This window comes from Typopeltis vanoorti, chromosome 23 (genome assembly GCF_054136105.1).
Source record: "Typopeltis vanoorti isolate ZY-2024b chromosome 23, IOZ_Tvanoo_1.0, whole genome shotgun sequence".
NCBI lineage: Eukaryota > Metazoa > Arthropoda > Arachnida > Uropygi > Thelyphonidae > Typopeltis > Typopeltis vanoorti.
The window spans coordinates 21,204,548-21,219,854 of record NC_143571.1 but is presented as its reverse complement, the minus strand read 5'-3'; the positions used below and the strand labels follow the sequence as shown (position 1 = coordinate 21,219,854).

General features: G+C 34.7%; 1 protein-coding gene across 2 annotated transcripts in view; it reads left to right on the top strand.

Moving 5' to 3' along the window:
* Positions 1–15,307, top strand: part of LOC150093673 (uncharacterized) — a 118,772-nt gene that overhangs the window by 44,195 nt on the left and 59,270 nt on the right. Inside the window, exons 4-6 of one of the 2 annotated variants that reach the window (XM_090412870.1) lie at positions 1,310–1,471; positions 10,168–10,298; positions 10,698–10,763. In XM_090412870.1, the coding sequence (XP_090268996.1) occupies positions 1,310–1,471; positions 10,168–10,298; positions 10,698–10,763 (359 nt within the window). The remainder of the gene's footprint in view (positions 1–1,309; positions 1,472–10,167; positions 10,299–10,697; positions 10,764–15,307) is intronic. The other variant, XM_090412871.1, reaches the window with a different exon arrangement.

Genomic DNA, 15,307 nt, shown 5'->3' with positions numbered 1-15,307 from the left:
CAGAATGAACTGTGTCTTTTCAGTAAATTTTGTATTTAACTCTTTTAAAATGAATTCATTATCTTTATTGATCTTATAACTTTTAAACAGTCTGTATGAACATTCCAGTCCTTTATAGTAATATTTATTAGTGAATGTTCTATCATGCAGAAACTGACTGTTTACAGCAGCGTTTCCCAGATTTTTCCTACGACGGAACACCTCACAAATCCTGAAATTTTCACGGAATACCTTGGTTATTTTGTAATGTATTAATAATTAATTATGACATAAATCATAAAGAGTATTAGTACACTTATGTATATGGTGTGACATGTCGACAAATATAAAATTACATTTAAATCAGTTATCAATCACTGAACTAATGAAATCTTGTAGCATATTGTAGTTTCCTCAGGCCAACATCATAAAATTAATTTGTGCTGATTTTCATTGACATATCTCATTCTGATCACCAAAAATTTATAATATTATAAGTACTTATGAGTGAATGCAGACTTTTTCTCCTGTGTGCTGGTAGTTTTCCTGTTTTCCTTTCCTTTTATGCATCCTGGAGATCGCTTTGTAGGCTGGAGGTGGATGAATCACTATCTGTTGCATCACAAACACCTTCAATAAGAGATTTCTTAACACCAAAATTAAACAAAGTCCCTTGTCTCTTATTCATATTAAAATTAAAATCTGTAGGCCTATTACTTTTAAAAAATCACGGCACTATGGTTTTGAAACAAGCACTTTCACCCTGCAATACGAACTTGCGAAGAAAGTATTCAGTATTACTAGATTTGAGAACCAGATACAGACTACTTTGATCTTCAATTTCAGTGGAAAAATTTTCTTTATATTTCCTTGCTGATTGGTCACTAACATTTGCAACACAGATGTTATTTCGTTCAGTTTTGATAACAGAGGATACACCGCCCATTGTTGTAATTGGCTTGCAGGCAATTTTTATGACCGGTCATAAACAGCGGTATTCCCTTTCCTGAATTACTTCCATGCTTAAAAATACACGCCGTGGTCACTGATATCACATAACACTTATTCACTTTCTGCAGAACACTGGTGTTCCACGGAACACAATTTGGGAAACCTTGGTTTACAGAATTGATAACATCTGTATATCATTAGTATACCTAATCATTGCTTATGAACTGCTTTATTTTTTTATAAAGAGTAATAAATAAAATGTTAGTCCTATGCTATATTGCATTTTATTGTTTAGCTGGAAGCAAAACTTATTTCATGTTTTCATATTTCTATGTAGGTTTTTTTTCACAGTAATTGAATTTTGAAAAATATATTTTAGATTCAAGCAGAAATTCAGCGAACAGCATTAAGGTATGAAAGAGCAAGTAGTGCACATGCTGCTGCTAAAGAAATGGTTCAACTGGCTGAGGAAGGGATGAAGAAAAGGGGTCATTGTTTTGATGCAGCTTGGCAAGAAATGCTTAACCATGCTACTATAAAGGTAAATATATTCTGGAGAAAGCAAAATATGAAATAATGGTAAATAAAGTAGATGTGAAAATAAGTAAAAACTAAAGATTAGGTCAGGAATTGAATTCATTTAGTTAATTCTGTTGTAAGGCAGTGTGATTAGGCTATAGAATTCTTTTAAGTTTACTTCTTAATTCTTCATCTTATTACTTATTTTGAGCATAAAACTTGCAATTTGAATAGCAAGTTTGGATTTGAAGTGTGGGCATGGATTATTTAATTGAATGTCCTCAGACAGTAGATTATTTCCTGTTGTGATATTACCACCCTGATTATTGAATTCCTCCACAGAAGACCTGAAAAAGTTCTGTGTCTATCTAATAGACAATCTTAGGTATTGAATGTTATTCATAGCTTCTTTTAATGGTATTAACAACACTAAACAAACTTATAAAAAATGTGTTTATTAGCTGGCTTATATTTCAATGGATTTTCAAACCAGCATCTTCAGAATACAGAACAGCATGTTATAGTTTACACACAACATTGAGTAAATGAAACAATTCAAATTGTAACACACAAAAGATCTAGTCCACAGAATGAAATGGCTGATTTTAAAAAGTTATATAAGAATAAGAATGTTATTACTAAAACTGATAAGGATGATGCAACAGTTGTCATTAATCAACAAGTTTCCTATGTGACAGTTCTATTTATCATATTATAGATTGAGACCCCCACTATGTCTCATAAAGGAAAAAAAGTACGCAAATTATTTCAGACTTTTTCCCTTTGACTTCTTGGTCCAAAGAAATCATCAACAAAATAAAACCCATTCATGTTCAACCACCCTGTATTTATGGGGTAACTAAAATCCACAAATCTAACATTCCCTGCATCCTCTGATTGATAGCATTGACAGTCCAACTTGGTTAGTTTTGATGTCACTTCTTTATTTATTAATGTATCACTAATAGACAATATTAATTTAAAAAAGTCTAATTTCCTCCTGGTATCTTTGAATCATTCAAATTTACCATGTACAAAGTTACATTGGAAGTAAAAATCTACAAACAGATTTATGTACTGTACAGATTTATGATAGATCTAACCTTTACACAAAACACTTGGAAAGCAAAATACTTAGCACAGTTACAAGCTCATAGTGTGGTTATGCTTTGTTGATGATGTGTTTGCCATTTGGCTCCATGGATAACATACTTTGGATGCTTTCATCATCTACCTAAACAGCCAACACACTAAATTTTTCCATTTACAGAAAACCAACACACACACACACACACACACACACACACACACACACACACACACACACACACACACACACACACACACACACACACACACACACACACAGGGGAAGATATCTACATAAATAATCACATCATCATTCATCCCAACAGTATGGTATTCTAAAAATACTTACACACAGGGCTAGAGTGATTTGTTCTAATGACAGAATTCTTTTCACAGAACTTGCATATCTGTGCCATACTTTCTTGGCCAATAGCTACAATTCCTACAAAATAGATAAAATACTGCATAGCTCCATTACTTCTCCTTCCTCCAACACACAAGAACAAAACATCACTAATTCCTGTTTCCTACATCAGAGGTTCATTAGAAAAGATAGCCAAAGTACTAATAATATATGGTCTACACATCACATTCAAATCACGTGTTAAATTAGCAACTCTGATTTGCTCTCCTATCCCCTAACATATCCTGGGGTGTATGAAGTTCCTTGTGACTGTGACTTGGTCTACTATTGGCAGATAGGAAGATCTGTTAGCCTTGGAGAACATAAATACATTTGCTGCCATTATTAGCAAGTTAGGACAGGGCTGCCCCTACCTTATTTTTCGTATAGTTTATGTGAATTTTGCTGCCTCAAGCCTCCCCAAAAAACTTGCCGCCCCGTGCAAATGCACATCTTGCACCGTCAGTAGAGCCAGCCCTGAGTCAGGACTTGGCACACCATGCTTTGGTTACCCCCTTCACACATGATTAGATAGAAGGGAACCAATGTGCTATTTAGAAGTCAATTTGGGTCAGAAAGATTATTTTTAGAGTCAACCATGGTTATGAAAAATTTTTTCCGACCTGAACAAGTATGGTTGCATTAATTTGCCAAAAACTTTGGAGACTGTTATCTTAAGATCAACTCCTACATAGCTGTAATACTTCTTTTATTTTTTTACAATATTAGAGGGCCAAATTAGGACTTTAGTTTTTTTGCCCATTACAATTTGAATTGTTTCACTTATTTGTTGTTGCATGTAAATAATAATATGCTATTTCATGCTCTGAAGATGCTGGTTTGAAATCCACTGAAATATAAGCCAGTTAATAAACATAATTTTTTATAAATTAGTTTGTTTAGTGTTGTTAATAACGTTAAAATAAGTTATTAGTTCCATGTCAGGATTCCCATTAAAAATACTCTGAAAATACCACACCCACATTTATGTAATTTATTTTTAATGTTTAAAGTTAGCTTTAACATATGTAATGTGTACACATGCACACAATAATGTTATACTTAACTAAGCTTTGGTTAACACATCAGCTTCTAGAGGGCTGTGACATGCTTAATGTTGGTAAAGAGCTCTGGAAAAGATAAATTCTATTTTGTGTAATAATTGGTGCTATTTCTTGCATTTTAGTATACTGTTGTTTATTTTTGATAACTATGTGTGTTTGCATGATTATTGGCCTTTTGGACTTGTTAAATTTTTTAAAATTAAATTTTTGAATCTTGCCTTGAATGGAAAAATGCCTGAGGTCAGCTAGGTGAACTGCAAGTGGCATGACTAACCAAGCAGTGTGAAAATCAAGTGCTGTTAACGATGTAGATTTTTCAAAAAATGGTTTGATGTTGTGAGTGCAACATATATGCCTGATGAAATGTGAAAGATGTGAGCAGAAGCAAGAGAACGTATGGATTTGTAGAAAGTGTGATCATTTGTGAGATTGTGAGTTAACGAATGTGAAACAGACTGAAGAATGAAAGTTAGCATAAATGAAAGAGGGGGTGCTTAAGGGTCAAAGCTGTATAACCAAGAGGAGACCTCCACATAGCCTTTAAAGGAATGCCGAGAACCGACCAGGGCTTCTGACCTAATGTCCAATCCTCACCTTTTCGTGGTGCACCCTGTTGGGTATCTACCTGGATACTGAACGAACGAGGATGGACTGGCAATTTGGGATTTAGCCGACCAAATTGTATTCTTATTGGTTTAAACCAATATAGAAAATGATGGTAAAACATGACAAAATTGCATGCCGGCTGGGGCGTCACCTGGTTAAACAAGGCACCCGTTGTTTTCGCCAGGGAACCAAGGCGAACAGCGAAAAGTCAGCTACTGGAACAAATCCTAAAACTTACCGCAACTCAACATCACCAGAGTTCAAGATTGGTATTATCAACATAAGAAGCCTGAATGGCAAAGAAATGCTCCATTTCTTTGCTAGCTGAGGAATTAGATAAATACCAGATTGACATAATAGGGGTGACTGAAACAAAAAAGAGAAAAACTGGTGATATCTTTCTGAACAATAAATACAAAATGTTATATTCAGGAAATGACAATCAAGGAAAGGAAGGAGTAGCCATAGTATTCAACACAAAATACGAGGCTAATCTTCTTGAATGGCAGGCAGTCTCAAGCAGAGAGTGATGAGGGCAAATATCAGAATGGAGAATTGGACAATGAGACTTATTTGTGCCTATGGTCCCACAGAAGGTTCTACTAAGATAGAAGTGGAGGAATTTTTTGATGCTTTAGTAAAAGCAACTGACACAATGAAAAAGGAAAAGTTGGTCCTTGTTAGGGATCTAAATAGCAGAGTAGGAAATGATTGTCAATACAAAAATATTTTGGGAAAATTTGGAGAAAAGAGCAAAGCCAATAATAATGGCAAATACCTGTTGGATTTCTGTTCAGGACATGGACTGGTTATTACTAACACCATGTTCCAACATAAAAATTTGCACAAATTTACAGAGAGAGAAGAGGCAAGGAATAAGAAAAGTGTCATTGACTATGTTTTTGTTGATAGTGATGTTTTCTCCATGGTGCAGGACACCAGAGTGTACAGAGGATTTGAAATTGGAAGTGATCACTATTTAGTCTTGAGCAGGATAAAATTGAATTTAATATTGAAAAGAATAACATGTAAGAAAGTTTTAAAGCGAATAAAAGTTGAGCAGCTCTCAAATGTGAATTGTAGACTAAAATACACAAAGATTATTGGAAAAAAAATGAAAGAGTTTGAGAACAGGAACCAAACCTTGGAGACTCAGTGGCAAGCCTTGAAGGAAACCCTGATTGATTCAGCCAGAGAGGCATGTGGTGAGGTTGTCTGCAAGGATAGAAAAATCAGAACTCCATGGTGGACACAGGAAGTTAAAGAGTCAGTGAAGGAAAAGAAGAAAGCATATCAAAAGTTCCTGGCAAATAAGTCAGCTTTTGCTCTTAGACAATACAGAGACAAATGTAAGAAAGCGAAACACTGTGTAAAATTAGCTAAACAAAAGTCATGGGAGGACTTTGGCAAGAACATGGAAAATAAATATCAGAAGGTGGTAAGATATTCTGGAGGTTGTTGAAGAAGCTTAGAAATGGAGGAAAGAGTACCGTAAAAGGAGTCAGAGTTGATAAAGGTGACATGAAAACAGGAGAAAAAGATATCCTTGAAGTATGGAGTAATTACTTCGAAAAATTGCTAAATGAAACAAGCAGTGATAGCACAGTGGTAAAAAAACACTCAACAGGCATACAGTCAGGAATACATATCCATACTAGAAGTAGAAAAAGCCATCAAAGGCTTGAAATGTGGAAAGGCAGCAAGAGTAGATGATATTCGACCAGAAATGCTGAAGTATGGTGGTATAAAAGTCTTACAGTGGCTGCGCTGCATAGTTCAGAAAGCTTGGACAGAGGGACGAATTCCCGATGATTGGATTAGAGCTCTAATTGTACCCATATATAAAAAGGGAAATAAAACTGAATGTGAGAATTACAGAGGCATTTCCGTACTGAGTGTTCCTGGCAAGATCTATGCAAGTATACTTGAAAAAACGGTTGAGAAGAATTGTGGAAGAAAAGCTTGGTGAAGAACAAGCTGAATTCAGGCCAAATAGAGGTTGTCAGGATCAGATCTTCACTTTACGACAGATAGTTGAGAAAGCATGGGAATATAACAAAGATCTGTATTTAAGTTTTGTCGATCTGGAAAAGGCATATGACAAGGTGCCAAGAGAGGAGCTATTCAATACGCTACAATTATATGGTGTCAATGGGGCATTATATCAAGCAATACTTAGTCTGTATTTGAGTTGTAAGTCGGCAGTTAGAATTGAAGACAGTACAGGAAGATGGTTTAATGTTAAATCTGGTATGAGACAAGGATGTACATTATCCCCTCTGTTATTCATTATCTAAATGGATCACATTATGAAGGAAAATGGTATTAAACATGATATCAGAATTGGAGATGTTAATGTCAGCTCTTTGCTTTATGCGGATGATGTTATACTTCTAAATAAATCTGCTACAAGTTTGCAAGATTCCCTGACTAAATTGAATAACTGTTGTAATAGATATGGTATGAAGGTCAGCATTAAAAAGGCAAAGACAATGAAAATAGGTAGAATTGTTGAAAATGTCATCTGTGTTGTGAATGGGGAACCTGTGGAACAAGTAAAACATTTCAGCTACTTAGGCACGATTTTTACTGAAGATGGTAAATGAAATATGGAAATAGACAACATAATCAACAAAGCTGGTATGGTAGGAAGTCAGTTGAATAAATTCATATGGAATAAGAGAGAAATTCGTTGGAACACTAAATTAGCTGTATACAAGATAGTGTTCAAACCAGTTTTAACTTATGGATCTGAGAGCTGGGTCAGAAGTAAAACACTTGACCAAAGAACTAGAGACCGCAGATATGAGAGTCCTGAGAAAGATTATAGGCGTGAACAGATGGCATCAATGGCAATATCATATTAAAAACGAGGATATTAGGAAAGAACTTGACATTGTCGGCATCCAGGAATGTGTTAGCAGAGCTAATCTCAGGTGGTATGGTCACTTAAACAGAATGGGTGAGGAAAGAAGCAAAACAGGTGTTCTCTGCCAGTTTGGCAGGAAATTGACCCAGAGGATGACCAAGATATAGGTGGATTGATACGGTACAATGTACCTTAGACAATAGAAATATAGGATCTGATAATGATGATATTGGAGTTTTGACAAGTAACAGACTGATTTGGAGGAAAATTGTAGATAGGAAGTTGTGATGAAAGAATGATGTAAATTTTTCATTTAGTACTATCATATCTTTTACACCCCCCCTTGAGGGTATGTGTCAGGAATTTGATGATGATAAATGAAAGAAACGGATATGGAATAAAAGCTAGTGAGACTGAGGGAGTGCAAGAATGCCAAAATGAAGAAATGAAAGTAAGTGATAAGGGAGCAAAAGGAAGTATGAATGGGGAAATGGAAGTAAGACACAGCAGAATGAGAGGTAGCAAGACTACAGGATCAACAGATAGTGAAATTGCTGGAATACAAGATTTGAAGAAAACGTTATTTAAAATGAAATGAAGAATATGCAGAGCGATATGACCTTTAGTGAAACTGAATGAAAGTGCAAAAGAATAGAATGAAAGAAAAATAGGTAAAAGAGGTGATGAGTGATTTGAGAATAGCAGTGTATGGAGATTGCATTCTTAGTGGATTGGTTAAAGAGAGAGTCCATAAGGTCAGTTATCCAGGAGGAAGAATGAGCAAGATAATTGATGCTTTGGACATGAGGAGGAAAGAAGCAAAAGAATTAGTGGTGGTTGTGGGGACAAGTGTGGGCATAAGGAGAATGTAAGGGCTGATATCAGGAGGTTATTTAGGTGAGATGAAGTATAGTAGGAAAAGTTGTTAGTGTGTTACTGAGATATAACAATGATGTGTTGAGACAGGGAGCCAGAATCATGAATGGTATACTGGCAGAACTGTGTGAAGAGAGTGCAGTTTGTGAATGTGGTATTTGAGGGAAGAATGGAATTATACAGATGTTACAGATTCATTTGAATGACTTTGGAGTTGAGTGACTAGAGAAACTGTTGCTAGATAGAAGTGCAGTGTGTGATGAAGGCAAGAGATATGAATTAAGAGTTGAAGTGAAAGATCAGGAGAGTGGTATTGAAGTGCTTGGCAGTGGAAACAGTAGTAGTGTGAGAAATGAAGAGAGATTGGAATGCAAGAGGAACAGGGAAATGGCAGGGGAGAAACTCAGGTGGACAGGGAGACATGGCATAGGGAGAGTGAATGTTGAGAGTAGTAGTGAATGTGTATGGGAATGATCAGCATAGAAATGGAATAGAATGAGATGGAAGTGGGATAGTTGAGACTAAGTGGATATACGTGGTAAGCAGTAATAAAGTTGATTAGGCAAGATTGAACAGTTGTTCTCCCTTCAGGAAGATTTGAATAGACTTGGATGTGTGGTTGCAGTTTTATTATTAGTAAGTGCAAGGTGTTGCATTTTGGAGTGCAGAAATATAAGGTTCTGTACTGCAGGAAGGGGATGAGATTCAAGATTTGGGAGTGATGACTGACAGTTGACTGAAGTTTTGAGGGCATATCGCAAGTGTTGCAAAAGACTACACATCGTAGTGATGCTATGATAAATACTTTAACATGCAGGGTTAAGGAGGTGGTTGTGCCACTGTATAAAGCACTGGTCAGACCACACTTGGACTGTTGTACTAAGATTTGGTCACAACGGAGAGGGTCCAGAGAAGAGTGACTGAAACAATATCAGAACTATGGAATGTTTGCTATGGAGGGAGATTGAAGAAATGTGGATTGCAGAGTTTAGTGAATAGGAGGAAAAGAGATGATATGATAGAGATGTTTAAGTTAATGGGGAAATTTTATCAAGATTAATCCAGAGAGGATTATAAAAAGAGTCGAAGACAAGAACCAGAGGCCATCCCTGGAAGTTATGTAAAAGTGTGAAGAGGAATGTGAGGAGTAGATTTTTTTATGTGGAAAATTGTTAGTGAATGGAATGCATTACCAGAATATGTTAATGCAGGGAGTGTTAAAGATTTTAAGATTCAGCATGATATATTGTCAGTTGAATGAACCTCCCAGGAGGAGTTGACCGACTCGATGGAGGGTGTAATAATAATAATGCGTACAGGGCATTGAGCACATTTTCCAAACTACTTTATTCACACTGATTAATAAAAGAGAATTTGCATTGGCAATTTATTCTGTAGACTCCTGGCACTGATAATGGATGAACTTTATTCTTAGAAGATCAGATATGGAAAGCAGATTGAAACATTGGTTTATAAATGGTTTGGTGATTGGTATTTGAGAGAGAGAGAGATGGTTTTGAATGCAGTACTTAAATTTATTGAAAATTATTTTTCAATAAATTTAAGTACAATTCAACCATACAATTCAAAGAATCTTTTCAGTATATTGTAATCTCATAAATTGTATAATCGTTGAAAGCCCATAACATTTTTATTATGTTTTTGATTTTTATAAGTGTGACGTGTCACATGACAGAATTTTCGTATATTTGGAGTATGTTATTTTTGAGATTTCATATATATATATATATATCTATATATATATATATATATATATTTTTTTTTTTTTTTAAATTTATTTATTCAAAAAGGTAAATGATGCAGAAAACGAGCGTCTTTTAAGTGAAAAAGAACATCAGAGAACTTCTCTTGCTTACAGTGAAGCAGATAAAAAAGTGAAGCAGCTCCACCAGGAAGTGAAGAGAGCAATCACAAAGTCTAGGTAGTTTCATATTTTTTATTAACTTGTTTGTTTATAACATGGGAGAAACTAACTGTTCAGATTTCTGTAATTTTAGTTTCTTTACACTTCTTTCATTTAGAGATTCTTTCTTAAGCAAATTTTTGTTTCTGAGTTTTTTTATTATGTTTTTAACTGTCACAATCTGGTAACGGTAGAAAGCACATAAATTTGGTTGCAAACCTTAATTTATCTTTAATTTATCGTCATTTAAATATTATTCATTTCAATAATTTTTATTTTTTATATCAGAAGAATCACTGTTGATCTTTGTTAAAGTTTTAATTTTATACAGCATAATTATGTTAACAGAAATAATTATTGCAATCCATTATTTTTTTTTTTTGTTTATTCTAATATTTTTATTTTTCTGAACTGCAGTCTTTCAACTCGCAGAAGTTTGCTTCAGCTAAACAATCTTGCGAACCAACATCAGTTGCAACTCTTGTAAGTATACATTGTCACAAACAACACACCAAGTTAATATTTCTTTACTGCAACTGATATTGCTGTTCAATTCTGAAAGCATCATCATTTTTGTAGCATGATACTGAATGTAATCATTTTTTGAGTGACTAAGTGTTGACTATAGTGTAAAAAAATGTATAATTAATATATTGTTTAATCTGAATTTAAGGATTACAGGCAGTAATTACATAAAAGTAAATTAATTGCATCATTTAAAAATTACATGTTTGCTCATCTTCAGGTTTAATGAAGGAAAACAGTACAATAAAATAATTACAGAGACATCATTTGGGATATAATATAAGTGTATAAATAAAATTGTACAGTATAAAATTATGGGGTGCTTAAGAGTCAAAGCTAGATAACTGGGAGAAGACTTCTATGTAGCCTTTTAATGAATGTAGAGAACCAGTCAGGGCTTCTGACCTAATGTATAATCTTCACCTTCTCATGGTGCACCCTGTTAGATATCTACCTGAATATTGAGTGAATGAGGATGGGCTGGCAATTTGGGATTTAACAAACCAAATTGTATTCTTGTTAGCTTAAACCATACTGCAAAATGTGATGTATGGCATGACGGAATTTCATACAGGTTGGGACAGTGCCAGGTTAAAGGAAACCCCCAGTTGTTTTTGTGAGGCAACCAGGATGAACAACACAGTCAGCTGCTGGAACAAATCCCAACTCAATATGCAGGGTTCAAGATTGTCACTATCAACATAAAAAGCATCAGTGGTAAAAAAAAAAATGGGACTAGAAGAATTGGATAAGTACCAGATCGACATAATAGGTGTTACTGAAACAAAGAAGATAAAAACAGGTGAGATCTTTCTAAGCAACAAATACAAGATGTTATATTCAGGCAATAACGATCAGGGAAAAGGAATAGCTATGATATTGAACACTGAATATGAGAATAATCTTCTTGGAGGCAGTATCAAGTAGCGATGTGGGCAAATATCAAAATGGTGAACTGGACAATGAGACTGGCTTGTGCCTATAATCCCACAGAAGGTTCTACTAAGGAAGAAGTGGAGGAATTTTTTCAGGCATTAGAGAAGGCAACTGACACAATGAAAAAGGAAACATTGGTGTCCTTGTTGGAGATCTAAACAGCAGAGTAGGAAATGTTTACCAGACAGAAATGTACTGGGAAAATTTGAAGAAAAGGGCAAAGCTAATAATAATGGTACATACCTGCCAGATTTCTGTTCACTAACGCCATGTTTCAAAATAAAAATGTGCACATAGAGAGAAGATGCAAGAAATAAGAAAAATCTCACTGACTGTATTATTGTTGATAGCAATGTTTCCTGGTTCAGGACACAAGTATTATACAGAGGATTTGAAATTGGAAGTGATCATCATTAAGTGTTGAGCAGGATAAAATTGAATTTCATATTGAAAAGAAGAGCGTAAGAAAGTTTTATTTAAAGCAAATCAAAGTTAAGCTGTAGCCTCAAATACAAATATTATTCAAGAAAAAATGAAAGAGATTGAAAATAGAACCAAATCAAACCTAGGAGATTGTGGAAAACTCTGAAGAAAACAATGATTGATTTAGCCAGATAGGCATATGGTTCTGTTGTCTGCAAGGATAGAAAAATCAGAACTCCATAGTGGATTTACTAAGTTAAAAAGGCAGCCAAAGAAAAGAAGAAAACATATCAAAAGTTCCTGGTAGGTAAGTCAGTTTGTGATCTTAGAGAATAGAGAAAACTAAGAAAGTGAAGCACTTTATAACTAGTTAAACAAAAGTCATGGAAAAACTTTGGTAAGAACATAGAAAAGAAATATCAGGAAGGTGGGGAAATATTCTGGAGGCTATTGCAAAAGTTCAGAAATGGAGGAAAGATTACTATAAAAGGAATTAGAGATGATAAAGGGGACATTGAAAACAGAGGATAAAGATATTCTTGATGTATGGAGTAATTACTTTGAAAGATTGTTAAATGAAACTAACACTTACAGCATGATGGGTAGAAATAATTCAACAGGAATGCAATCAAGAATAACATATCAATACTTAAAGTAGAAAAAAAAACTATTGAAAATCTGAAATGTGGAAAGTCAGCTAGAGTAGATAATATTCAACCAGAAATGCTCAAATATGGAGGGATAAAAGTTTTACGGTGACCACACTGCATAATTTAGAAGGTCTGATCAGAGGGTCAAATTCCAAATGATTGGAGTAGAGCTCTCATAGTATCCATATATAAACAGGGAAATAAAACTGAATGTGAAAATTACAGAGGAATTTCTGTACTTAATGCTCCTGGTAAGATTCATGCAAGTATATTTGAGAAACAGCTAGGAAAAATTGTGGAAGGGAAGCTTGAAGTACAAGTTGGATTCAGGCCAAATAGAGGTTTTCGGGATCAAATTTTCATTATAAGACAAATAGTGAAGAAGTCATGGGAATATAGCAAGGATCTGTATTGTAAATCTGCCAAGAGAAAAGCTGTTCTAAATGCTACAGTTATATGGTATAAATGGGCCATTATATCAAGCAAACTTAGTCTATATTTGAGTTGTAAGCTAGCAGTTAGAATTGAAGGAGGTGTAAGAAGACGGATTGACATTAAATCAGGTGTGAGACAAGTGTACATTCCACTGTTAATTCATCATCTGTATTGATCACCTTATATCAAACCTGATATCAATCTCGGCTCTTTAGATGATGTTATACTTCTAAATAAATCCAGTACAGGTCTAAATTGAATAACTGATGTGGTAAATTTGGCATGAATTTCAGCAACAAAAAAAAAAGACAAAGGCAGTGAAAATAGGCAGAAACATTGAAAACATCAACTGTATTCTGAATGGAGAACCTATAGAACAAGTAAAACATTTGAACTATTTATGCACAATTTTTAGTGAAGATGGCAAATTAAATATAGACAGCAGAATTAGCAATGCTGGGATGGTAGGAAGTCAACCAAATAAGTGATATAGAATAAGAGCAAAATTATGAAAACATTAAACAAGTTATATACATAAGTGTTCAAACGAATTTTAACTTATGGATCTGAGATCTGGGTTGGAAAAAAGAAAAAAAAAATACTTGATCAAAGACTGGAGACTACGGACATGAGAGTTCTGAGAAAGATTAGGGGAATGAACAGATGGTATCAATGGCAGAATCATATTAAAAATGAAGACATTAGGTAAGAGCTTGACATTGCTAGCATTCAAGAATGTGTTTAGCAGAGCTAATTGCAGGGTATGGTCCCTTAAACAGAATGGGAGAGGAAAGGTTAGCAGAATAGGTGTTCTTTTGCCAAGATGGCAGGAAAAAGAACTAGAGGAAGATCTAGGTGGATTGATATAGTAACTAATATTATTGAAATATCAATTAATTTAGAGGATATGATGTAACTTTTTCATGTAGTACTATCATAATATCCTGTAATCCCCCACCTTGAGGTATATGTCAAAAATTTGATGATGAGGTCAGGATAACAATTTTCATGTTCTGGGAATTGAAAGATAATTGTTATGATTTTGGTTGATGGGATAGTGCTTCAAAACTTTCTTTGAATAAATGTTGATATTTATAAATATCACTATGTAGTAATTTGGTGTTGTTCCTAAGGGTCCCATTTTTGAGCCATTTCAGATTTATGAGGTTTAATAAGTTAAAAATGACTGTTATATATATATATTCAGGTGTATGTATATGTTTTTTTTTTTTTTTTTTGATAGTGACCCTTACATGAAAGACCTATAAGTACATCAGTTCCTTGTGTGGGATGCAAATGAGGACTGAGAATTTTTTTTTTTTTTTTTTTTTAAAGAACTATAGGTTGTAGTTCGGGAATACTTCATGAGGAAGACTGTTTCAGAGGACAGAGGGTGGATGGAATAACAGATGAAAAGCAAGCAGATTTCGTGTGTTTGCAGTTGTAGAGGAAAGAGATGTTGAGCAGCTGCTGCTTTTGTATTGACTGGTGACAGAAAGTGGACGAATGATGGTTGTCAATTGACTGTAGCAGTGACCAAGAAAATATCTATAGAATAGACAGACAATTGAATCTGCAAGAGAAGAATCATCTATGAGCTTAATTGCTCACCTCTGGACAGTGTCAAGTATTTTATGGGAAGTTTTAGTTACACTACCCCAAACATGGGAGCAGTATTCTAGACCTTGGCAGATTTGTATATAATTTACAGTTTATTGGGTGTAAAATAGCTTCTAGAATGAAAGAGAATGCCTAATTCTGGGATGCTGAGGAGTCTATTGATGTGTTTATGCCAGAAGAGGCTGTAGGTAAATGTTAGTCCATGCAGAGAGATCGGATTGTGTCTGGTGATTTGTTACCCTTACCTTACTGAGGGTAAGGTATGGATAGGTGAGCTGAGAACTCTTTTGTCAGAGAAAAGCCAAGACTGTTTTGGTGGCATTGATCAAGACAAGATTGTTCCGCTCCATTGAAAGATAGTATGTAGATATAAGGCACTAGTTGTAGATGATCTTGAAGCTTAGGATGCCAGAGTACTGGAATGTTTGTCAGATGAGA